Below are 24,670 nucleotides of genomic sequence, written 5' to 3'. Positions count from 1 at the left end.
AAGCTCCCTATTTTTTAAGTTAAAGAGCTACACAAATATTCTAAAGGTATTCATACTAATACAGATAGGATGGATTGTTCCTTAACGGTGATGCAATAAGGGACTATTTGAAAAATATAGCTTTCTAGATGCTATCATATATGTAATATATATATATATGGATTAATTCTAAACATAAAAAATAAAGACAAACATATAGGATGAAAATAGAGGTGAATGTTTACAAAATTTATTATATATTATATAATCTATATTTTATTGATAGAATACCAAAAATGCTTAACCAGTAAGACTGTCCACAAAATGAGAAAATATATCTACAACATATATGAGAAATGGATAAAATTTTTGCCTATCAATAGTTCTTAGAATTAAAAAAGATAAGCATAGGAATACAATATTCACAACAAATAGGATATCAATGACAAGGTAATATAAAGTAAATGTTTAATCTCACAAATATAAACAGGCTAATTAGTAGGCAATTCTATTCTCAGTTTAGCAAAGATTAATGTTCAGTGTATGGGAGGTTAGCAAGGAAAGTGCCCTGTAGGGGAGGCATCAGTTGAAATAATCTTGAATATAATTGGGAAGAATGTTAATATCACTATTATTTTTAATAGTGAAAATTGGAAACAAACCCAATTTAAAAACAATAGCTTGGTGAAGTGATTTAAGTAATTTGTATATAGATTATTAAATAGTTATTGAAATGATATTATAGAAGAATATTTTAAAACACTTGTACAATTTGCATGGTTGAATTATAGGTAGCTCTTCTTTTTCTCTTTGCTTATTTAGTTTTCTAAATTTTCAACACTGACCATATATGACGTTAGTAACATGGTTATATATTTTTAATTATAGCAAGTTGAAAGGTAGCCTTTGAAAAATATTCCAACATTATATCATAAACATCAAATAGATGGATGTGATGAATGGCCTTCTCAATCTAGAAAGGTAGATGATGGTCATAGATAGATTGATTGATAGAGGCATATTTAATCCACTTGAATTTTCATAGAGATATATTTATATCTAATATTTAACATACATGTAGAAAGGGGTTTTTAAAGTTATGTTTCTAAGACGTATCTTGTAGCTGATGTCACTGTTGATGTTGGCTCAAGAATATGCCTGCAAAATATAGTAAATTCATTTCCAGGCAGATATCCTGTGTGGAAAGATTGCTGCAGGATAAATGTAGTTAGCATAAGGGTTTGTATCCCTTGTTCCCAAATAAGTCTTTGAGGTTGGAGGAGAGCTGGCATTTTATAAAAGAAACATGGGTTCTGGCACACGTTGTTAGACATGCTTCTGAGATTTAGGAAAGAGACCACCCGAAGTTTATACTTCTCTGAGTGGTTTGAACATTTATATTTTCCTACTCAAATTCCCCGCATATTGGAAAGTCATATTCTCCCAGTCATTTAATTAATCATTTGTTTTTCTTTTATTGAAACAAACCAAACTCTATTCTGGATTTAGTTTATTATCCAGCCAATCCTTTCAATTTCTTGATCTGATTTCTACCTCAATTATCCCAGCCCTTAACTAAGGAATCAAATGCTCCTGTATGGATGTGTATGGAGGAAAATCCCCAAGCGATGATACACATGCCTGTTATTATACCTGGATAATGATAGTGTTTGCTCAATTCATGAGTAAACCACTCAATTACAATCAGAGTTAAAAAAAAAATTATAAGCTAGGACTTCAGCGTTACCAAATTGAACCTAAACTTTATCTCCTAACTTTGTATTTTCTTCCCTGTAAGTTTCAGGACATTTGAAGGCATTTGACCTGATTTTTCAGGTCTCCTATAATTTTCTAGTCATATGGTATAATTTCTACTAAACCTCAATTAAAAATAAAAAGGGAGTATGGAAGAAATCACACTAATCTAAAAGTTAGGAGATCTAATTGCTTTCTTCAGTTTTGCCACCATGCAATCTGCAGCAAGTTCTGTTACATCTCTCTCTTTTTAAAAGAGGTTTATATTTCAAATGAGAGATTTACAAAATTTATATATATATTACAGATATTTTTATATGTGTCTTAGATGCAATTGCCTAGACAGTATTTACCAAGAGAAAAGTACCTTTTCAAATCCTCACCCTCATTAACAAAGAATTTTTTTTTTTTGTAAGCAGAGTGATAGCAATTGTGGACATAATCTGAATATAATTTTTGGTTCATATTCCCTTGAAGGTGTTATCATAAGTGACTGATATAAGTAGCTAAAAGTACTTTTAAAGAAAAGGTTTAAAATAATGGACCAGTCTTAAAAAGTGGATTGGAGGAATCCTATCCTGTATAAACTGTTAAATGCCTGGCTTGAAATGTTCACTTCAATTTGAGCTGAGACAAGAGAGGAGACTAATTAGGTGTTTCAGACAGTTGATAAGAAATGCATTTGAAAAGTGTAAACAGTAGGTAAAAAGACTTAACATTCAGTGCACATTTTTCTAAGCATAAAGCACGGTCCCGAAACAAGCTTTCCCCTTCCTCACCCCCCCAGAAGTGACTCCATCAGCACACCTAATGTTTTCAGCTGCCATTGCTCTCAATGTAACTGACACAATTTTCTGACACTCTATTTACTGCTGGATGAAGTGGCCGTTTAAGTCTGTATAAATCAAACAGTTTGGACAAAGCTGGCAGTATTTATAATGTCAGGATGAGCAGATGTTTCAGATTTGCCCTCATTTCCATATATATTCAGTTCGAACATGCCCTTGCCTATGTAAATGAAGGAGGCGTTTGACTTGACTATTGCTTTAAATTCATTTCTATTCAAGTAATTGGACTGAAGATTCTAAATGGTTATAATTTTCATGGTAGCATTTCAGGAGCTTTTGAGTTAAATTAAAGTAATTTTAGGGCCTGCTTACATCAGGAGGTCCTTGTGTGTATGATTAAAGTCCATTCACCTTTAAGTAGTTCTAAATGAAAAAAGATATTCATTCATACAAATTTCAGGTATACTTTGTAAAGGGTCAAATTGCAGCTCAAGAATTCTTTTAATGTGGAGTTTAATCTTAGAAGGTCAGCTAATTAAAAAAAAACCTCTTCACCAAAAAACTCTTTTCCTTTCTATAAATATGCACTTAACAATTTAGCTTCAATTAAATTAAGGGTGAGAATGGGTACATTATATCTTATAGTGCATAATGAGTTGTATAAAATAATGGCAGCACTTGGGATACCGGCAAATTGTCTCAATTAGAATAATAACTACATGGTTTTGATTCAATATAATTTGTTTCATCTCCCTTAGAACCTCCACATTTTGTTGTGAAACCTCGTGACCAGGTTGTTGCCTTGGGGCGAACTGTAACATTTCAGTGTGAAGCAACCGGAAATCCTCAACCAGCTATTTTTTGGAGAAGAGAGGGGAGTCAGGTAAGACTTTATTCTAATATTTCAGGCAGCAAAGGTGAGTGCCAGATATATAAGAAAAACCAAAACGTTATTTTGTCATGTATCTGTTACTTTAAGAGAACTGAAAAATCTCTGAATGCCCTAGAAAATTTCAACTATGAGAGAGAAGACAAAATTCCCTTCATTATTGTAAATCTAAAAGCAATTTTACCTTCCTAGTTTTGTTACATAGGGTGGTATATAGCATAGTAATCATCATATTAAATTTACCTTTATTTCCAGCTAAGTCACGTTAAAAAAAAAAACACTACACTAATTCTCAGTATAATTTAATTATCATTTCTACTACTTAGATATCTGTAATTATTTTTTTTAAAGATTCATCTATTTATTTTAGACAGAGAGAGAGCGCTCACACACATATGGGGTACAGGGGAAGAGAGGGTCTTAAGCAGATTCTGTGCTGAGTGCAGAGCCAATTTGGAGTTCGATCTTGGGACCCTGAGATTATGACCTGAGCTGAAAGCAAGAGTCCCACACTTAAGAGTGCCACCCAGGTGTCCCTCTAATTAGATGTTAAAAGAGATTTATACACATCTAAAACAGTGAGGATAATTATCAGTGCCATTTCTCTGAAAACAGCAGGAATCTCAAGTGTCTTCTTCACTTCTTTATGTATATATGTATGTATGTATATGTGTGTGTATAGATAAATATATTTCAATTAGGGGATCCCTGGGTGGCGCAGCGGTTTGGCGCCTGCCTTTGGCCCAGGGCGCGATCCTGAAGACCCGGGATCGAATCCCACGTCGGGCTCTGGTGCACGGAGCCTGCTTCTCCCTCTGCCTGTGTCTCTGCCTCTCTCTCTCTCTGTGACTATCATAAATAAAAAAAAAAAAAAAAATTAAAAAAAAAAAAATATATATTTCAATTATATATATCAATTTATATGTCAATTAAAGATTCATCAAACTATGTGGTAGCCTGATTAATATAGGTGTCATGTTAAATATAGTTGAATATATTCTAATTATTTGAAAACTATCATATGTGATTTCCATTTGTTATCAAATCCCACTCTCTAAACATTTTATAAACCAGATTTTTCTATATACATTGAACTATAATATAGAGATCTATGATCTTACTAATTCTAAGCCCACTATTGGGCTTCAGCTTAATAAAAAGGAAATTTTGAAATAATTCCACTTTAAAGATAGTAGGAACGTTACAATAGTTTTTAAATGTAAGTCTTTTTTTTCTCATCTGTTATTGACTTGCCTTCCTCAACAAAAGAAGAATTTCCCTTTACTTCTTTTGGATACCTGTAAAAAAGATTCTCATTCACTTTTAATACAGTTGTTCCTAACCTCTTTTATTTTTTGCTTAAATCAATCTTGGGCAGGTTGTTTCATGGTCTCACTTCTACTGTGCTCGTATGGGTAAAATATTAGTAGTTTATTGACTGCACTCACTCATTTTTGTAGGCGGTGCATCAAGTTCACTTTTGTTTTCACTTTAGTAGGCAAATATTAACTTGATTATGGTATGTAGACCATCATTTGAGTTATAGAATCTTTGTTGATTCTAACACGTTCCATTTGGCCTCAAAGACTAAATTTGCTAATAGCAAATTACAAGAAAAAAATGAAATATTTTAGCACAGCAGAGAGAATTGGAAGTGAATTAAATAAGAAAATCTATGGGGCTCTGGGTCGCTCAGTGGTTAAGCATCTGCCTTCGGCTCAGGTGGTGATCCCAGGGTCCTGGGATCGAGTCCCACATCAGGCTCCCCTTAGGAAACCTCCTCTCCCTCTGCCTGTGTCTCTGCCTTTCCCTCTCTCTCTCTGTCATGAATAAACAAAATCTTAAAAAAAAAAAAAAAAGAAAATATATATAGTGGTAATAGTAAATCCAGTAGAAGTTCTTAGAAGAGTAATATTTAAATGTTCATTTAATTATTAAATAAATTATTCATTAAGTTTGTTAAGCTATATCAAATTTTGAAATAATTTTGACTTAGTTTAATGGCAACTTACTGTTTCCTAAAATTCTGTCATTGGACATATATTTATGGAATAGTAGATAAGCCTTTATAAAATTATATGTTAAGAAGTAATTAAACTGTTCTTTTTTAAAGATTTTATTTATTTATTCATGAGAGACAGAGAGAGAGAGAGAGAGGCAGAGACACAGGCAGAGGGAGAAGCAGGCTCCATGCAGGGAGCCCAACATGGGATTCAATCCCAGGACTCCACGATTGTGCCCTGGGCTGAAGGCAGCGCTAAACCGCCGAGCCACCCCGGCTGCCCTAATTAAACTTTTAAAAAGGAACAAATGTATTTGGTTAGAAGAAATCTTGACTTTATTCATTTCATGAAAAACAATGACATAAATTATTATTTCCCATGAAATATACTCTTGCTCTAACAAGGGAACACATTTTGATTCCTAGTGAAAAATTTGTACCACTTAATACTATATATTGTGTTCACCTTGTATGTAAGATAACTTTCTACAGAAATAAAGCTTCATTATGAACTCTTAAATTTAATATTTGATTTTCAAAATTCTCTGTGATGGATATGCTCTCCATCTAACAGGAGAAATAAGTTTGATAGAAGTTTGACAGTTTGATAGAGTTACTGAACTTTTATAATGGACAGACAACAGAAATTCTTGTTATGATGTCAAAATGATGTCTTTGAACTTAATTTGTCATAATGTGCTTAAATTTTAAATTTGTTTATATATTAAAAGATATAGTGTTTATAATCCTAATAGTCACATGTATGTAAAGCAAAGCTTTTGATTTTGTTTTGCTTAATATGTAAAACTTTTAACTCTGTTGGTACTATTTTTCTATATCTAGTAATGTTTGAAATTGATAATTATAAAAGTACATATCAATATTTAGAATTTATTTAAATTTTAAAATGATCCTATCCAAGGCTAGGTCATTAAACTTTGTATCTATATATGTGAATATGTGATGAAAGAGTATTTAGCTTATTTGTGTATATATGCATGTGTAGTATGTATGTATACATTTACAAACCTATTTATAAATATATATGTGTATATGCCAAATTACTAGTACCTAGTAATTAACTTATTGTTATTCTTTCCTCCCAAATACTGGGTTCTAGAATCTGCTTTTCTCATATCAGCCGCCACAGTCAACTAGCCGCTTTTCCGTCTCCCAGACTGGTGATCTCACTATTACTAATGTCCAGCGGTCTGATGTTGGTTATTATATCTGCCAGACTTTAAATGTTGCTGGAAGTATCATCACAAAAGCGTATTTGGAAGTTACTGATGGTAAAGTAGAGCATTTTATTTCAAAATGTTCAAGTTTGGCTTCTGATCTAAAGAGAGTGTTGGTAACTGTGTTTATTTTCTACTGTGTATCCTTTCTGACAGCAATTTCGGTGTAAAGCTAAAAAGGATATCAATACAATAAGTCTAAAATTATTCTTATCTTGTCTCCACTATAAATTTCTAGCATCGAGTCAAATCCATAAAAGCATAGCAATTAAACAAGGAGAAGTTTATACTGAATAGCTATACATGGGAATGTTTCCATGTTTTAGAAAATAAAGTTATTTTAAAATCTCTTACTGCAAAAAATCCTTTTTTTTTCTCACAAAATTAAGGAGATAAAATGAATTGCTGGTAAGTCCTACTCACAACTCATTATAATGAATAAGTTTCCATTAGTAATGTGATTTTGTCCTGTTTATCAACTCCCTTAAACTTGATGAATTAATGCCAAATACATTATGAAGACATGGTGATGGAAAGAATCTTCAAACCATAAGATAGAGGGGAAAAAAAAAAAAGATGGTAGTGATAATTTGAGAAGAAAAGGAAAAATATATATAAATATATAAAAATATATATGTGTGTATATACATATATACCTAAAATAAATATATATATATAATATTCATTCTTTTTATTGCTGTTATGATATTCAATTGTATAAATAGCTCACAGTTTAATTATGTACTCTTCTACTGATGGATTGATCTGTTTAGGGCTTTTATTAACAAAGTAATTTTTTTTTTACAAAGTAAATATTTTTGTACAAATCTTTAGATGGGCCTATGCAACATCTTAGTTTGCCTTTACCCATTTTTTTTTTTACATTTTCTCATATATCCCAAATACAAGTTTTTATCAGATATACATTATAAATACTTAGTTTCATTCTCCTAATGATGATTTTAAGGTTTAAATAACTAATTATATTTAGGACCAATGTATTGTTTTTCTTTTGTAGTTGGTGCTTTTAACCTTCTGTCCTACCTTGAAGTCATATAGATGTTCTCTTATGTCTCTTTATAGAAGTTTTATTTTCTACACTTCTAAGATATATTTTTAGTCCATTTTAAATTGTTTTTGTGTATGCTATAAAACAAGGATCACAATACCTTTTCCTTTCTATATGGATACTAATTATTCCAGCATCATTTATGGAAAAGACAGTGTTTTCCTTACTGAATTAATCATTTTAGTCATAATCAGATGAACGTAAGTGTGTGGGTCTGCTGCTTTTCTCTCCATTACATTCCATTTATATATTTATGCCAGAATGTATGGTCTTCATTATTGTAGCTTTCTAGTAAGTCTTATAATAATTTTTTAAAGATTTTATTTATTTATTCATGAGAGATACAGAGAGAGGCAGAGATAGGCAGAGGGAGAAGCAGGCTCCCCACTGGGAGCCTGACATGGGGCTCGATCCCAGGACTCTGGGATCACTCTCTGAGCCAAAGGCAGATGTTCAACTACTGAGCCACCCAGATGTCCTATAGTAAGTCTTATAAATGGGTAATGTAAGTCTCCAGCTTTGTTTTTCTTGTTTTGGGCTGGCTGTTAGAGGACCTCTGCATTTTCTTATACATTTGTAAATGATCATGTCAGTTTTCACAAACACATACACACACACACACACACACACACACACACACACACACAGCCTAAACAAGAGCAACAAACCTGAGGTTTTAATTTTGGTTTCACTTATTGAACAGTTTAGGAAGAATTAACATCTTAACAATCTTAGTCTTCTAATTTTGGGAAATGGTATATATTCCATATATATATCTCAATTTATTTATCATTAATTCTCTCAAAAGAGAATTGTAGTTTTCGGGGTAAAGATCTTCCATATATTTTTACACACTTATACCTATGATACTTTATGATTTTTGATGTGATTGCATATATATACATATATATGAATGAGTTACATTATTGTATTGTTTGAGGCCATATGTACAATTGATTATTTGTATATTAACCCTGTATCCAGCAACTTGCTCATAAATACACTCATATATAAGAGTTTTAGGTAGGCTATTTTGAAACTTTTATGAACAAAATGTCTCAACTGCCAATAAAACCAGTTTTACTTCTTCTTTCCAATTATTTATACTTTTTTATTTCTCTTACTTGTCCTGTACTGTCTGTGATCCCTAATATAATCAATAGAATTAGTGATAATGGATATATTTTTCTTGATCCTAAACTCAGAGGAAAAGTAAGTAGTATAATGTTAGGGAAGATTTTAAAGATAGTATTTTGAAATTTAAAAAAATTCTGGAGGAAATTTTTAATACATTAATCTGATTTTTTTGCTTCCAGGATAAAGTTTATATTACTTAATATGCTGTATAATTTATGATCTGATATCTGCAGGCTCAGCTCTGAATTCTATATTTGTTTACATGCCCTCATTTTATCATGTTTGCTATGCTCTGCTTTATCTGAAGACTTGCACATGCTGTTTCTACTCATTGAAATTTCACTTACTTGAAGAGACATTCCCTAACTCCTTAAATATGAGTATTCTCCTCCCTGCCATCTATACAAAGATTAAACCCTATACTTTTCTGTGTTCTCTATTTTCTTGTATTCATTAGACGTAAAGTTCCATGAGAGTCGGGCTCATGTCTGTCCAATGAATATATACTCAATATCATACTACCAAAGTCTGACACATGGTACATACTCAACAGATAATTTTTGAATGAATGATAAAACATGGATAGAATGAACAACTAACTCTTGGTTAAGTCAGAATTCAAAATTAGACTGTCTCATTCGAAAGCTCCAACTCTTACTTCTGTCTGTGATTTGTATTATATATTACTGGCTCCAATTAGTTAGAATGACCTAAAATGTTTTTATAATTTCATACTCATATTAAAGCTATTAAACGATGGTGAAGACCATGTAATGAATTTAATAATGATCGATATAATCAATATATAGAAGTGAAGCACAGAATTGCCCCAAAATTTATAATTGCAACGTTTTAAAACAACTTTATATATATAAACAACTTGTATATACAGGTGTATGTGAAAAATGGCCAAAGAAAACTATGGTAAGGGATACCTGAGTGGCTCAGCGGTTGAGCGTCTGCCTTCAGCTCAGGTCGTGATCCCGGGGTCCTGGGATCGAGTCCCACGTCGGGCTCCCTGCATGGAGCCTGCTTTTCTCTCTGCCTGTGTCTCTGCCTCTCTGTGTGTCTCTCTGAATAAATAAATAAAATCTAAAAAAAAAAAGAAGAAAACTATGGTAAAATATTTTCAAGTATTTCTTATTATTCTAATTAATAATTGAAAGCATAACTTCCTACATGCCATCTGATACTACATTATCATAATTACTGTATTTGTGAGACTAGATCAAGGATAGCAATTTTTGCTAAACTAACACAAAACAAAAATCTAACATTAAATATCCTAATTCATTTTACAGTCTCTGGGGAGATTTAAGATGGTTTTGTGTTTGTTGCGGTGGTAATTTTAGTTTTGTTTTCTTTATTTTGGAATTCATTGATACTGTACATGCAAGAAGTATGTCCTAATTCTTCACAGGTAAATTTATTATTACTGTGAATACTGGCAACATCAGGTTTTGCACATTATCAAGTCAAGTCAAGAGGATGGCTAGTAAACAGAATGCTCTAAAATAAAATATAAGATCCAGCTAGTAAACTGGATGCTCTTTGACTTTAGCTTCTTGGCCTTTCTTTATTATTTGCAAACAGAAAAGACAAAGACAGAATAAAACACGAGGCACAGAATATGGTGGAGTAGCAGCTGTCTTTGAAATGTTGTATTTTGTAGCCATGGCCCACCCCAAATAGCATTTGACTCAGGAACATAGAAATTTATATCACCTAATTAGATGAAAGTGTTTCTTTTCTTTTTTACTAGAATGTATGGAAATTAGTGATTACCAAATGCAATATACAATTTAAAATCACTAGCATTCATTCATCTTTCAAAAGTTATTGATATACAATGAGATGAATGTTAGCTTTTATTCAGAAAAGAGAGACTTGACACTTGCCAACTATTTGATTTGGACAGGTGGCTTGAACTTTCCCTAACTAACTCATAAGTTTGTCAAATATGTTTGTGAACTGATAGCAATTGTAATATATTTATATTATATATATATTGTATAATATAATATAACTGATATTTGTTGATATACATGTATGAACTTTTCATACTTAAACTAGTCAATGTGTGCATGTTATTTTGGTTTTTTTTCACTTAAATTATTTTATAAATGTATTTATATGTATTAATGTCATCTTCATGATCATTGCTTTTGAGGTAACAAAATATTATTTCTGAGGATATACTCTCTTTTTTAGGATCTTAATATATATCATGAATGTGAGGAAGAGATAGGGAATTTTCATAAACTCTGCTGTAATGGAGTTATACCACCTGTGGCACTGCTTATACCAGCACTGCTACCACTATTGCCACTATACTGATACCCATGAATAGTTACAGTTATTCAGTGCTTCCTTTGTGCCAGGCAATAATGCTAAGACCTTTCCACAAATCAACAACTTTAAATTCGACAAGACCTTATTTTTTATCAGTATTTTATTCTAACCTGTGACAACAAAATGTTTCATTTTTTCTAACTAAAAATGTGAAAGTGCTTTAATGAACTCCTTCAGCTCTGGCTTACCAACCAGTTTTTTATAGAAAAGGGTCAGTGGCAATATCACAATTCATACATATGTCTAGCTTTTAGCAATTAACAAAACACCTATATATATATTATATTCCATTTATTTTTTTAAAGATTTTATTTATTTATTCATGAAAGACAGAGAGAGAGGCAGAGACACAGGCAGAGGGAGAAGCAGGCTCCATGCAGGGAGCCCGAGGTAGGGCTCAATCCCGGGACTCCAGGATCATGGGCCAAAGGCAGTGCTAAACCACTGAGCCACCCAGGGATCCTCTATTATTCCATTTAAATCTTCATAGCAATCCCCTGGGCTGGCTAGAACATTATCTTCCAATTAGAGATTAAAAAAAAAAAAAAAAAGTGAGGCTTAGAGAATTTAGGAAAGCAACCCAAAGACACATGACAGATGGAGCCAGTAACCAACCCTACTCTTCTTCTCTTGCCTTATTTTTGTAAACTACCCAGTGTAAACCAGGAAGAAAAAAATGACAGAGAAATAGCATCATTAAACTGGGTTGGGATAGGATGCAGAGGTGTGAATGATGTTGACTGTGATGTGAACAGCAAAAACCTGTTAAGATTTAGAAAACTGAGTAAATCCCCAGATATTGGATTGTCTCTAAATATAACAAGATTACCAAATGTAAGCCACTCCGTTACTGGATTTAATTATAATGTCATAAAGAAACACTGTTACTAATTTAATTAATGTCTAGAAATAAATATTCATTCATTCTTATGATCAAGGGAACACAAGTGATAGAATCTTCTAAGACCCCAAAGCAATAAAACACTTTCATTTTTTTTTCATACTTATCAGGAGCGGTTTCTATTTTGATTTTAGCTAATCTCAACAGCAAATGTAGAAAAGATGAAACACTCCTGCCAGCTTACAAACTCCAGCTTTCTAATACGCCTCCAAAGGAATTAGCAAATTTCATACCAGTAGAGAATCAGAAGGGTGCAGTGAAAACGCACTTGAAGATTTCACTCTCTTGCTTTCTTGTTTTTCCTTAAGCAGAATGCACAAAACTAAGAATTATTGCATGGTAGATGAAGAACAAATTGAAGTGTGGCTCCAGCTCGTGAAAATCTTTGGTGCATAAAACTTTGAACGTGACACATCTAGCTTTGCAAATTATTGCACCCAGAATTTACTCTGGCAATCAGTTTCTTTTAATCAGGCAACTTCTTAAAATTGTCTTTTATATATTTGTAACTTAAAAATTTTTTAACTAGGGGATCCCTGGGTGGCTCAGTGGTTCAGTGTCTGCCTTCGGTCCAGGGCATGATCCCAGAGTCCCGGGATCAAATCCTGCATCAGGCTCCCTGCATGGAGCCTGATTCTCCCTCTGCCTGTGTCTCTGCCCCTCTCTCTCTCTCTCTCTCTCTCTCTCTCTTTCTCTCTCTCTCTCTCTCTCATGAATAAATAAATAAAATCTTAAAACAATTTTTTTTAACTAACTCAATTTTAAAGCTTGCTCATGAAAAAAAAATTTCTTAAACATAATTTTTATTTATTTTTTTAATAAATTAATTTTTTTGGTGTTCAATTTAGCAACATACAGAATAACACCCAGTGCTCATCCCGTCAGGTGTCCCCCTCTGTGCCCGTGACCCATTCACCACCACCCCCCACCCTCGTCCCCTTCCACCACCCCTAGTTCGTTTCCCAGAGTTAGGAGTCTTTATGTTCTGTCTCCCTTCCTGATATTTCCCAACATTTCTTCTCCCTTCCCTTATATTCCCTTTCACTATTATTTATATTCCCCAAATGAATGAGGACATACACTATTTGTCCTTCTCCGATTGACTTACTTCACTCAGCATAATACCCTACAGTTCCATCCACGTTGAAGCACATGGTGGGTATTTGTCATTTCTAATTGCTGAGTAATATTCCATTGTATACATAAACCACATCTTCTTTATCCATCTTTCGATGGACACCGAGGCTCCTTCCACAGTTTGGCTATTGTGGCCATTGCTGCTAGAAACATCGGGATGCAGGTGTCCCCGCGTTTCATTGCATCTGAATCCTTGGGGTAAATCCCCAACAGTGCAATTGCTGGGTCGTAGGGCAGGTCTATTTTTAACTCTTTGAGGAACCTCCACACAGTTTTCCAGAGTGGCTGCACCAGTTCACATTCCCACCAACAGTGTAAGAGGGTTCCCTTTTCTCCGCATCCTCTCCAACATTTGTTGTTTCCTGCCTTGTTAATTTTCCCCATTCTCACTGGTGTGAGGTGGGATCTCATCGTGGTTTTGATTTGTATTTCCCTGATGGCAAGTGATGCAGAGCATTTTCTCATGTGCATGTTGGCCATGTCCATGTCTTCCTCTGTGAGATTTCTCTTCATGTCTTTTGCCCATTTCATGATTGGATTGTTTGTTTCTTTGGTGTTGAGTTTAATAAGTTCTTTATAGATTTTGGAAACTAGCCCTTTATCTGATATGTCATTTGCAAATATCTTCTCCCATTCTGTAGGTTGTCTTTTAGTTTTGTTGACTGTATCCTTTGCTGTGCAAAAGCTTCTTATCTTGATGAAGTCCCAATAGTTCATTTTTGCTTTTGTTTCTTTTGCCTTCGTGGATGTATCTTGCAAGAAGTTACTGTGGCCGAGTTCAAAAAGGGTGTTGCCTGTGTTCTCTTCTAGGATTTTGATGGACTCTTGTCTCACATTTAGATCTCTCATCCATTTTGAGTTTATCTTTGTGTATGGTGAAAGAGAGTGGTCCAGTTTCATTCTTCTGCATGTGGATGTCCAATTTTCCCAACACCATTTATTGAAGAGACTGTCTGTCTTCCAATGGATAGTCTTTCCTCCTTTATCGAATATTAGATGACCGTACATTTCAGGGTCCACTTCTGGATTCTCTATTCTGTTCCATTGATCTATGTGTCTTTGTTTGTGCCAGTACCACACTGTCTTGATGACCACAGCTTTGTAGTACAACCTGAAATCTGGCATTGTGATGCCCCCAGCCATGGTTTTCTTTTTTAAAATTCCCCTGGCTATTCGGGGTCTTTTCTGATTCCACACAAATCTTAAAATAATTTGTTCTAACTCTCTGAAGAAAGTCCATGGTATTTTGATAGGGATTGCATTAAACGTGTAAATTGCCCTGGGTAACATTGACATTTTCACAATATTAATTCTGCCAATCCATGAGCATGGAATATTTTTCCATCTCTTTGTGTCTTCCTCGATTTCTTTCAGAAGTGTTCTATAGTTTTTAGGGTATAGATCCTTTACCTCTTTGGTTAGTTAAACATAATTTTTAATCTTAACTCATTTTTAAAAAAGCATAACTTCTGTGGAGTTTCACCTAAATTGACAAGATCAGGGATGAGAATTGAGACCATCTCTCTCTAATCTAATGCAAGTTGTTTTCATTATACTTATACAATTGTTTTTGACTTTTCCCTAAATAATGGCTTTCTTATCTGAGATAAAATTTTTAGGTTTTAGATCTTTCATATAATAAGAGCAATTTTAATTTATATATTATAAAAATGCCTTCCATTGTTTCCTTCCATAATACATTAAAACTATTAAGATAATAGAATTAGTGAAAATGTTTTTTGATCCCTGGAATTCCAACATGGAATTATATTTTCTAGGTTAGGACATTAGCTTGAGTTATATTTTTGGATTAGCTTACTAAACAATGTACGTGAGCAGTTTTCCAGTTTTTCCTAAATTTATTAGGATTGGGAAACTTTTACCCATGTAATCTGTTAATAGAATTCCAAGATAGAAAGATCTCAATCCTACAAGTCCAAAGCACCTTTGAATGCAAAATTGTCAGACATGCCGGTATGATATCACATTTTTTTTCTGTTGCACACAAAGCAGTTATCAGATATAAAGTTGGCTTTAGTTCATTTATGAAAATTTGGCTCATCAGTTTCCTTGTGGGAGGGGGGGTTGTGTTTTTTATTTTTACGTATTTTCTAAGGTTTCAAAAGTACAGCATTCCACTTCTCACCACTATCCATCTACTTCACCATTCACAATTCTTTTTTTTTTTTTTTAATTTTTTTTTTTTTATTTATTTATGATAGTCACAGAGAGAGAGAGAGAGGCAGAGACACAGGCGGAGGGAGAAGCAGGCTCCATGCACCGGGAGCCCGACGTGGGATTCGATCCTGTGTCTCCAGGATCACGCCCTGGGCCAAAGGCAGGCGCCAAACCGCTGCGCCACCCAGGGATCCCAACCATTCACAATTCTTATTTCTTCCCCAGACTGTTAAGTGAAATGGGACCCTTGACAGTGCAGCCAGCTCAGTCAGGGCTTGGTCATTTGAAAGGAGTACATGGTATCTCATTTTAATATCCGAATCAGAGCATCATATAAACATATTCTGAATAATGCATGTCTCCTACTTTAATTACTTGTTAATTAGTTTGTTTCAAAGCCTAGAGCAAGTGCTGTTGCTGGGATGATTAGAAAATTGCTTCCAGTTGTAGAAATCTATTTCCCGTTTTTCCTTTTGGCAGTGATTGCAGACCGGCCTCCCCCAGTCATTCGACAAGGTCCTGTGAATCAGACTGTAGCAGTGGATGGTACTTTAGTGCTCAGCTGTGTGGCCACAGGCAGTCCAATGCCCACGATTCTCTGGAGAAAGGACGGAGTCCTAGTTTCAACCCAAGATTCTAGAATCAAACAGCTGGAGACGGGAGTGCTGCAGATCCGATACGCTAAGGTAACTTGAAATGACGCCCTGGCTTCCCCGTTTTGTTCCACTTTGGTTTTGCTTCCAGCAACGAGTGCTGGAGTCTCAAATTTTAGAGTCAGGGAAATGCTACCTAACAGTATTGATAAATTTTTAATTGATGCTTTATTCTTTCAGACATTCCACTGTGTATATTTAAGATGATTTGACTCATAACTTAGCGCATAGCAAGTAACTTAAGATTTTATATGGAGGAGAAAAAAAAACAGGTTTTTGAGACTGACTGAGGAAAGTAGATGGGGATTTGTGGGAGAAAAACATCCTTCCAGGTTGCGGTATGATGCACACATTCCATAAAGCATTTTTCAAAGAGATTTTTCCAGTACCATGTTATCTACAGTGCTCTTGAACAGTTCTTCTGTTGTGAATATTTCGTTCAACATTTTGCAACTACAGAATGCCATCATGCAAACAAAAACCCTATAGCAATGTACACACTGAGTGTACTTTCAAATCAGAATGTTAAACGATGAAAAGCTCACAAGTTTGTGAGAACCAGTTTAGGGATTTACCTTCCCAGGGCAGCACATCCCATACCTGTTCTTTCAACACTGTGTTGTTTTGTTTTGATATTTCCTTTTCTTTTAGGTCAAGATCAGACAAGCTCACAAGGCCTATGAAAGAATAGCTTTGACAGCAATAAACATAAATTTCAATCGCTTTATTGCCTATTGTGGGTGGCTTCTTGGGAGTTTTGGATCAGCATAACAGTTCATCCTACATGCCATGAAAGTTAATATGTTGTAGTTCTTTGTGACGATGATTGCAATTTTGTTATTACAGTTGCCAGAGTGAGATGGCAACATTCTTGCTTTATAGAACGTTACTTGAGGATAGAGTTGTTACCTTAGGCAGAGGTATACGGGTTCATTATGCTGGTGATGATTTTAAAGCTGAACATGTGACCCCTGTTTGTTTTCTGGCATTCAGTCTTTACAAGGAAGAGAGCGCATTCATTCCAGCTGAGGTTTGACTAAATAAACAGGTTAAAAAAATAATAAAATGGGGGGGGGGAGTGAATACTTTGAGAAGAAATCATTTTGTGTTTATCCTTTGTCTGTAATATCCGTTTGTCTCAGAATCCATATGCATGAAACTCTGATAAAATATGAAATAGCAAGAATTGCCATTGGCTAAATTTTATCAGTTTTATGATGTGACATCAAATACGAAGATATAATTTAGTAATAATGATTAACCCTTGAATTTGAATACCTCATTTTTTTATTGTCCCTGACACTGAAAATTGTGCTATGGTAAAGCAGTTAAATACTATATTTTTATTACACAATTAAAATAACCATATAAAATCATTTTTTCCTGTATTCATGCAATATTTTCCTTCATAGTCAATAAAAACATATTCAATTAAAAGGAGGTTTCTGGTTATTGGGTTTTAATGCAGTTATTCATATTCATGGGACATATATGAAACTGTAATTGCTTTTCCATCCCATTGAGCTCTCGATTGTTCCAAATATTTATTTTCCGTCTGTCTTCTCAGCTGGGTGACACAGGTCGGTACACCTGCATTGCATCAACCCCCAGTGGTGAAGCAACATGGAGTGCTTACATTGAAGTCCAAGGTAAATCCAATAGTATTTTTAACTTAAAAGTTTAATGTGCGGTTGTTTACTTACTGGTAAATGTATGGCGTACATGTCCTGGTGCCAGAGCAGGCATATGTGTAATCTACCTTTATGTGCTTATCTGTATACCTGTAAACATCTTTCCTCTTTTTCCTCTGTATTAGAATTTGGAGTTCCAGTTCAGCCTCCACGACCCACCGACCCAAATTTAATCCCTAGTGCTCCCTCAAAACCTGAAGTTACAGATGTCAGTAGAAATACAGTAACATTGTCATGGCAACCAAATTTGAATTCAGGGGCAACTCCAACATCTTATATTATAGAAGCCTTCAGGTAGAGTAAAGATGATGTTTCCTAGATGGTCTTTTTTTTTAACCATTAAATATTCATGTTCTAACTTATGTATCTTTCCTTAGCCATGCATCTGGTAGCAGCTGGCAGACCGTAGCAGAGAATGTGAAAACAGAAACATTTGCCATTAAAGGACTCAAACCTAATGCAATTTACCTTTTCCTTGTGAGGGCAGCAAATGCCTATGGAATTAGTGATCCAAGCCAGATATCAGATCCAGTGAAAACACAAGGTAAATACTGATTTACTCAACCTTGTGACACCTATTTATTCTTAGATGTTATAATTTTACAAGTCATTAATTTGTACTGCATTCATGCTATGATTGTATATGTGATGCAGATCTGTTCTTCGAGTTGCTCGATTAATTTTTAATACACAAACACAATGCCTGCAAACTTTATTGTTTTCTGCACTAAGTACTCCAAGATAAGATTAATAACGAAGAGCAATGTTTCTCATTTTATAAGATTACAATCCAATCACACAAAATATTAGGCATTTTTTATGTGAAAGAAACAGATAAAAGGAAGAATGAATATGTGGAAGCTAATGAATATGTGGAGCAAATTAGAAATTAGTTCACTTGGGCCACATTCTGGATATACTGCTTTTTATTGTTTTTTGTGAATAAAAATTATATTTAGCTTTCAACAGATTACCTCCTATCCACCACCATGTCCCACCTAATATTTTAAAGCTTCAGGGAAGCCTGGGTAGCTCAGCGGTTGAGCGCCTGCCTATGGCCCAGGGCATGATCCTGGGATCCATGGGATCGAGTCCAACATCGAGCTCCCTGCATAGAGCCTGCTTCTCCCTCTGCCTGTGTCTCTACTGCTCTTTCTTTCTGTCTCTCATGAACGAATGAATGATTGAATAAATAAATAAATAAATAAATAAAATATTTTAAAGTTTCAATAGGAGTAAAATTTACAATTTGAATAAAACAGTGATTCAAATCAATCTTTACTTTTTTTGAACTTATTGCCATTGTAATATATGCTTATTCTTATGTTAATAAAGAAATATAATTCTAGATGGCAGTGAGAGAACTATATAATAATTTTCTCACATTCAGAGGGATCATAATGGCTCAATCTTGAGTTTACCATTCCAAAACAAACAAACAAAAAAAAGTAACAGTTATAGTGATAGAAACAAGTTCCACACACAAGGATTGAAACTTCAACTATTTATGTACTGATTTGGGAGAGGGTATGCCAGCCATTTTGCTTGTTTTATCCTCTCTAATGAGTGTTTAAAGAATCTTTTTGGAAGGACCTTTTGCTTCAGAATTCACAGAGAAAGCAAACTGAGTTGTAGAACATGCCCATGTTTGTCTCTTGCTGTGTGAATTCAACACACCCAAATGCCTATATTTGCTATCATGAGTCACCTCATCAGGAACGTTAATATTCTTGGAGCCTGCCTTAACGCAGTTTGAGGTTTTCAATATTAGATATGCATTTGTAAAGAATGCAGACACAATGACAGCTGTAAAGTGAATTTAAATTTTTGTCCCGAGGACAGTGGTCACTACCTAGGAGACTCCACAGTGTGATTGCCTGCTGCTTTTCTGTTACATATGCCTATGAATGCTTTTGTAATCTATAACCTCATTTGTGAATGAGGAGGTAGTTAACATTTAATCTGAAAATTAATTCAGGTCTTTTTACATTTTCACTGACTTACCTTTATACATGAATAGCTAGTTGAACAACCCAAGTGAAATAAACTCATGTCAGTTGGAAGACTGGAAATATGGTGAAATAGGCATGCAACTTTGAAATCAAAGGATTTTTAATCTCACCTCCTGAACCTACTAGCTGTATAGCTCTGAGCAAGTTAGATTGTCCTGAGCTTCAGTTTCCTCACTTATAAAATGGGGCTGAAAATATGTACTCCACAGGTTTGGACAAGGATTAATTAATTTATGACTATACAAGACACAGATTTGTTTTATGCCATGAGAAATTGTTATTGGACTTATATTTCTTTCACTGTCTGGACTAAAAAGAAAGGAAGTTGATAAACTTTGCAGATATCATAAAACCAAGAAAGACAGGATGAGGAATGAGACCATCAGAATTAAATATATCTCAGTAGACGGAAATGATGAGTCAGCACTAACAAGATTAAAATTAATGGAGCAAATTCAAACATGTGCTGCTTAAACTTAACTTTTGAAAATTAGCTGTAGAAGGATAGAAAGGATACCAAGCTTAAAGGGGAAGGCATGTGTGTGTGCATCAGGGTAGTGGGGTTAGACAGATTTCAGTATTTGAAGTCAATTAAAACACCTATTTTACCCAACTGAGTGATGAAATTACTAAAAGAACAAATGTATTCTTAGCTGGCATTAGCAGAAGTGTGTCTGGATCAAGCAATCTCTTCCCTTTACTCTGAACTGGTCAAATTGTGAATGGGATAATGTATTCTTTTTTTGAGCACGACATTTTCAGGTAGACTTTTTTTTTTAAAAGATTTTTTATTTATTTATTCAAGAGAGACCATAGAGAGAGGAGGAAACACAGACAGAGGGAGAAGCAGGGTCCCCGTGGGAAGCCTGATGCAGATTTGATCCAAGGATCCCGGGATCACCACCTGAGCCACAGGCAGTCAACCATTGAGTTGAGTCAACCATTGACTCAACCCAGGTGTCCCTCAGGCAGATTTTTAAGAGGAGGGCAATGAGGATAGTTGGTGAGGCTGCATTGAAGGCTCAAAATCACATCATTGGAAAAGAAATTCAGGGATCTTGGTGTGTTTTACCCCCAAGATAATAGAATTAGAGTAGACATGATATTTTTTTTCCTTAACATTTTAAGAAACCATGATGTAAAAAGGATATGCTTAATTTTAACTCTGGCAACAAAACAGGACCAAAGAGAAGTAACATTGAGGAAGATTTCATTGTCTAGTTCTTGGATGGCTTTTGAGATCCTGTGAAGCTCAACTGAGTTAATCCTTGTTGTAGCAGGAACTTGGGGAAAAAACCTGGAAAAAAGAACAAAACATTTTTGTAGTGAGGATAAGGAGAAGAGCCAGGGGTAGGAGGTGCTCAGGGAAGGCTTGCTGGAAATTGATTCCTAAGAGAGCAGCCATAATTTCTATAACCATCTCTGTAACATGGCTGCAAAAAAACAGTCTTTCCCCAGCAGAGATTCCTGTGAAAGAGTTATCAGAGTTTAAGGTACAAGGCAGGGATCCCTGGGTGGCGCAGTGGTTTGGCGCCTGCCTTTGGCCCAGGGCGCGATCCTGAAGACCCAGGATCGAGTCCCACGTCGAGCTCCCGGTGCATGGAGCCTGCTTCTCCCTCTGCCTGTGTCTCTGCCTCTCTCTCTCTCTCTCTCTCTCTCTGTGTGACTATCATAAATAAATAAAAAAAAATTTATTAAGGTACAAGGCACAGCTTCCAGTTGAGAACTCAGGTAGAGGTCACAGTTGGAGTTAGAGCCTTGCCACAGGGTCATTGAGATGTGTGATAAGGCAAGGAAGATGACGTGAGTCATGGGCAAGTAGGGAAGGTGTTGGCCCTTGCTGGGATGGTGGGGTTGTTGCCACTGTAACTACTGTGTTTCCTCCACGTGTCCTACTTGCATAGCATTCTGAGCCCTATCTTTGAAGATATGCACATAGACACAGAATGCACAGCATATGTATGACATGATACTGAGAACTCAGTCATTGTAAATAATGAAGTGAGGCCTGGATAGTCTCTCTTCAGAGACTTGTGTATAGGGAATGCCAATATTGGGGAAGCAGCCAGATAGAATTACAATCTAAAATTTCCTTGAGTTTAATTCTGAATGTTTGGAAGGACCTTTTATATTATAATACAATTTTTTCTAAGAGGAGGAATAGCACAAGAGCAATAAAAGGACCAATTCATAAACTTTTCAGTGTTATTAGATATTACTTTTCATCCTTCTCTCTGATGCGATATTTACTGAATATTCTAGGCTGCTGTTGGCAAAATAGTTACACTAGGCAAGGGAGTTTCCTAGTGTTCAGGAAGGGACTGACTGACAAGTTTATCTCAAACCAGAGAAATGAGAGATTATGCTGAAAATCTTAGTAGCTACCTTTTAAAAAAATGGTTATTTACATGCTTGGTGATACTTTCTAAAAGGCAGAAGATTCTCTGAGGATAGAAGCTTACATATGAGAGGACATATTTAGAAGCTGACATGATTTGTGTGCTTTTCATACAGTAATTCCCTTTCACTCAACCAATGTTTATTAAGCACATTGTACATGTGTGGCACAGTGTTAGGTGTTCTGGGTTCACCAAGATTAACCCAATATCTGCTTTTAAGAGAAGGACTTTATGTGACTTGCAAAATGCAGTTCTCACAGCAACCCTCAGAAACATCTGTCATTGATATTGCCATTTGACAGATTAGAAAACAAAAACAGCAAAGTTAAGAAATCTTTCCAACGTTTCATGGCTGACAAGTTGCTGAGTTGGGGTGCAAACTCAAGTCTGTCTTATTGCAAGGACGTCACTCCTCCCCCAGAGATAGATGGTAGCTGGCATCATAGGACCAATAGGAACTAGTAGGGAAGGGAGGACACTTGATGAGAGGGTCACAGGCAAGTGCTTTCTCTCTTCTAGGCAGTGGTAATAGGTTGCCTGAGAGCCAGTATTAGCCAAAGGTGTGTGGAAGGGATGACAAAGTATGAGAAGCCAAAATTATCTCAGTTTTTGTCATTTTGTTTATTTATATGCTTAATTGATGGGCACATTATATGTACAATCGAGGGTGTTGTATCTGAGTCTTCAATAGCACTTTGATCTGTCTACTATTCACCTTCCTGCCGTAGAGTCCATCAAACCTTGACAACCTGATTTTTGGTTTATTTGTTCCAAGGTTTTTATTTACATTCTAGTTAGTTAACTTATAGTGTAATATTGGACAATCTCATTTTTAATATACATATTTCTTGCTTAGAATATCTTTAAAGATACTTAGTCATTCAGAAAACTAAAATTCTCATTTCTGCTGTTGATGGGATGGTAAATAATCTAGAATACATATGCCAACATATAATACTCTGAGAAAGAGAATTCTGGCCACAAAAATCTCTTTATTTTCTTCCCTACTTCACCCTGTGTTCCCTTTTATTATTATTATTTTTTTTTAAGATTTTATTTATTTATATGAAAGAGAGGAGCAGAGGGAGAGGGACAAGCAGACTCTGTGCTGAGTGTGGAGCTGGACAGGGGGCTTGATCCCATGATCCTGAGATCATGATCTTAATTAAAATTAAGAATCAGAGGCTTAACCAACTGAGCCACCCAGGAACCTCCACCCCTTTATTATTGTAAGCAAAGCAAAATATCTGTATTTAGAAAACCACCTTAGAAATTGGCAATTTTTATTGAGTACAGACTTTAGAACTTTGACAAAACCTCTCCTTATTGGGGAAAAAAATGTGCAACATAAATGAATACTAGTACTAGTAGTATTCTAATTCTTACTTTGTTCTTGGTCTCCTTTCTTAAATTTTGGTGTTCTTGAGATGAAGAACTTTTTATTTAACCTTTTTTACAGTGATATAATAAACAAACTAAAGAACAAGTCATTAAATAGATGGTTAAGGGCTCCTTTTTCATCAGATCTATTCTATTCTATTCTATTCTATTCTATTCTATTCTATTCTATTCTGTTCCCTTCCGTTCTGTTCCGTTCCATTCCATCTATTCTGCTGGTGGCTTCTGGATCCCTTACCTAGCTACTACTAACTTACCACATACCTTATTTTGGAAGATATCCACATTCATCTTATATAACATGTAAGGTATCTAATTTCTTTTTGTGTTTGCTTTTCACTTATTATATGTTTCCATTCTGTTCATTACTCATCCACCCTTTTGAAATTTCTGGTTCTTTTCTTTCTTGAATAGGATCACTATTGAATTTTATAACTTACTCAGAGGGGGGAATTACAATAGGCTCCTAATTCCTTGGCGGGAAAGCAATCATTCATGGTAGGAAGCACCTTAGAAGCTGCTTTGCCATTGTTAACTTTTGCTTTCTGCTCTTTCTTGCTTTCTCCATGCTCTCTGCTCACTTGGGTGTTTTCTATGTCCCCATCTTCCCTATGCTAATAAAAAAGTTACGTTGTTCCCATTTTATTCTGTATCACAGGCTGGCTTCACAGTTGGAATGGTTCTTTTCTGGGAGTTGCTATGAATGCAAGGATTGGTGCAGCATGCTTTCATTCAAGTCAGTTACCTTGCACAGGATGTAACACAGTCTTCTTGGATTGTTACAGATGTTCCCCCAACAAGTCAGGGAGTAGATCACAAGCAGGTCCAGAGAGAATTGGGAAACGTCGTACTGCACCTTCACAACCCCACCATCCTCTCATCCTCTTCCATCGAAGTGCACTGGACAGTGAGTCATTACTGTTGCAGTATTTGATTTCAGTTTTAATAAGCAGTTGACTTCTGGGAGATGATTATATGAATAAAATATGGAACAGATATCTGTTCCCCACTTTTCTACCAATGGCAACTTTATGTAAGCATTGTTCATTATGGTAGCTCTGCACTGGCTTTAAACAAGAAGTTTCATGTTGT

At 35.0% G+C, this 24,670-nt stretch overlaps 1 protein-coding gene across 2 annotated transcripts in view; it reads left to right on the top strand.

Moving 5' to 3' along the window:
• The window catches only part of ROBO1 (roundabout guidance receptor 1), a 1,146,492-nt gene that overhangs the window by 1,057,076 nt on the left and 64,746 nt on the right, over positions 1 to 24,670 (top strand). For both annotated transcript variants that reach the window (XM_041735102.1, XM_041735103.1), the window contains 7 exons: positions 3,281 to 3,405; positions 6,534 to 6,705; positions 15,906 to 16,111; positions 17,646 to 17,727; positions 17,895 to 18,063; positions 18,147 to 18,313; positions 24,364 to 24,485. In XM_041735102.1, coding sequence (XP_041591036.1) covers positions 3,281 to 3,405; positions 6,534 to 6,705; positions 15,906 to 16,111; positions 17,646 to 17,727; positions 17,895 to 18,063; positions 18,147 to 18,313; positions 24,364 to 24,485 — 1,043 coding nt within the window. The remainder of the gene's footprint in view (positions 1 to 3,280; positions 3,406 to 6,533; positions 6,706 to 15,905; positions 16,112 to 17,645; positions 17,728 to 17,894; positions 18,064 to 18,146; positions 18,314 to 24,363; positions 24,486 to 24,670) is intronic.

This window comes from Vulpes lagopus, chromosome 20 (assembly GCF_018345385.1).
Source record: "Vulpes lagopus strain Blue_001 chromosome 20, ASM1834538v1, whole genome shotgun sequence".
NCBI lineage: Eukaryota > Metazoa > Chordata > Mammalia > Carnivora > Canidae > Vulpes > Vulpes lagopus.
Note: the sequence above shows the minus strand (reverse complement) of the source record. Positions and strands in the feature narration are given on the sequence as shown.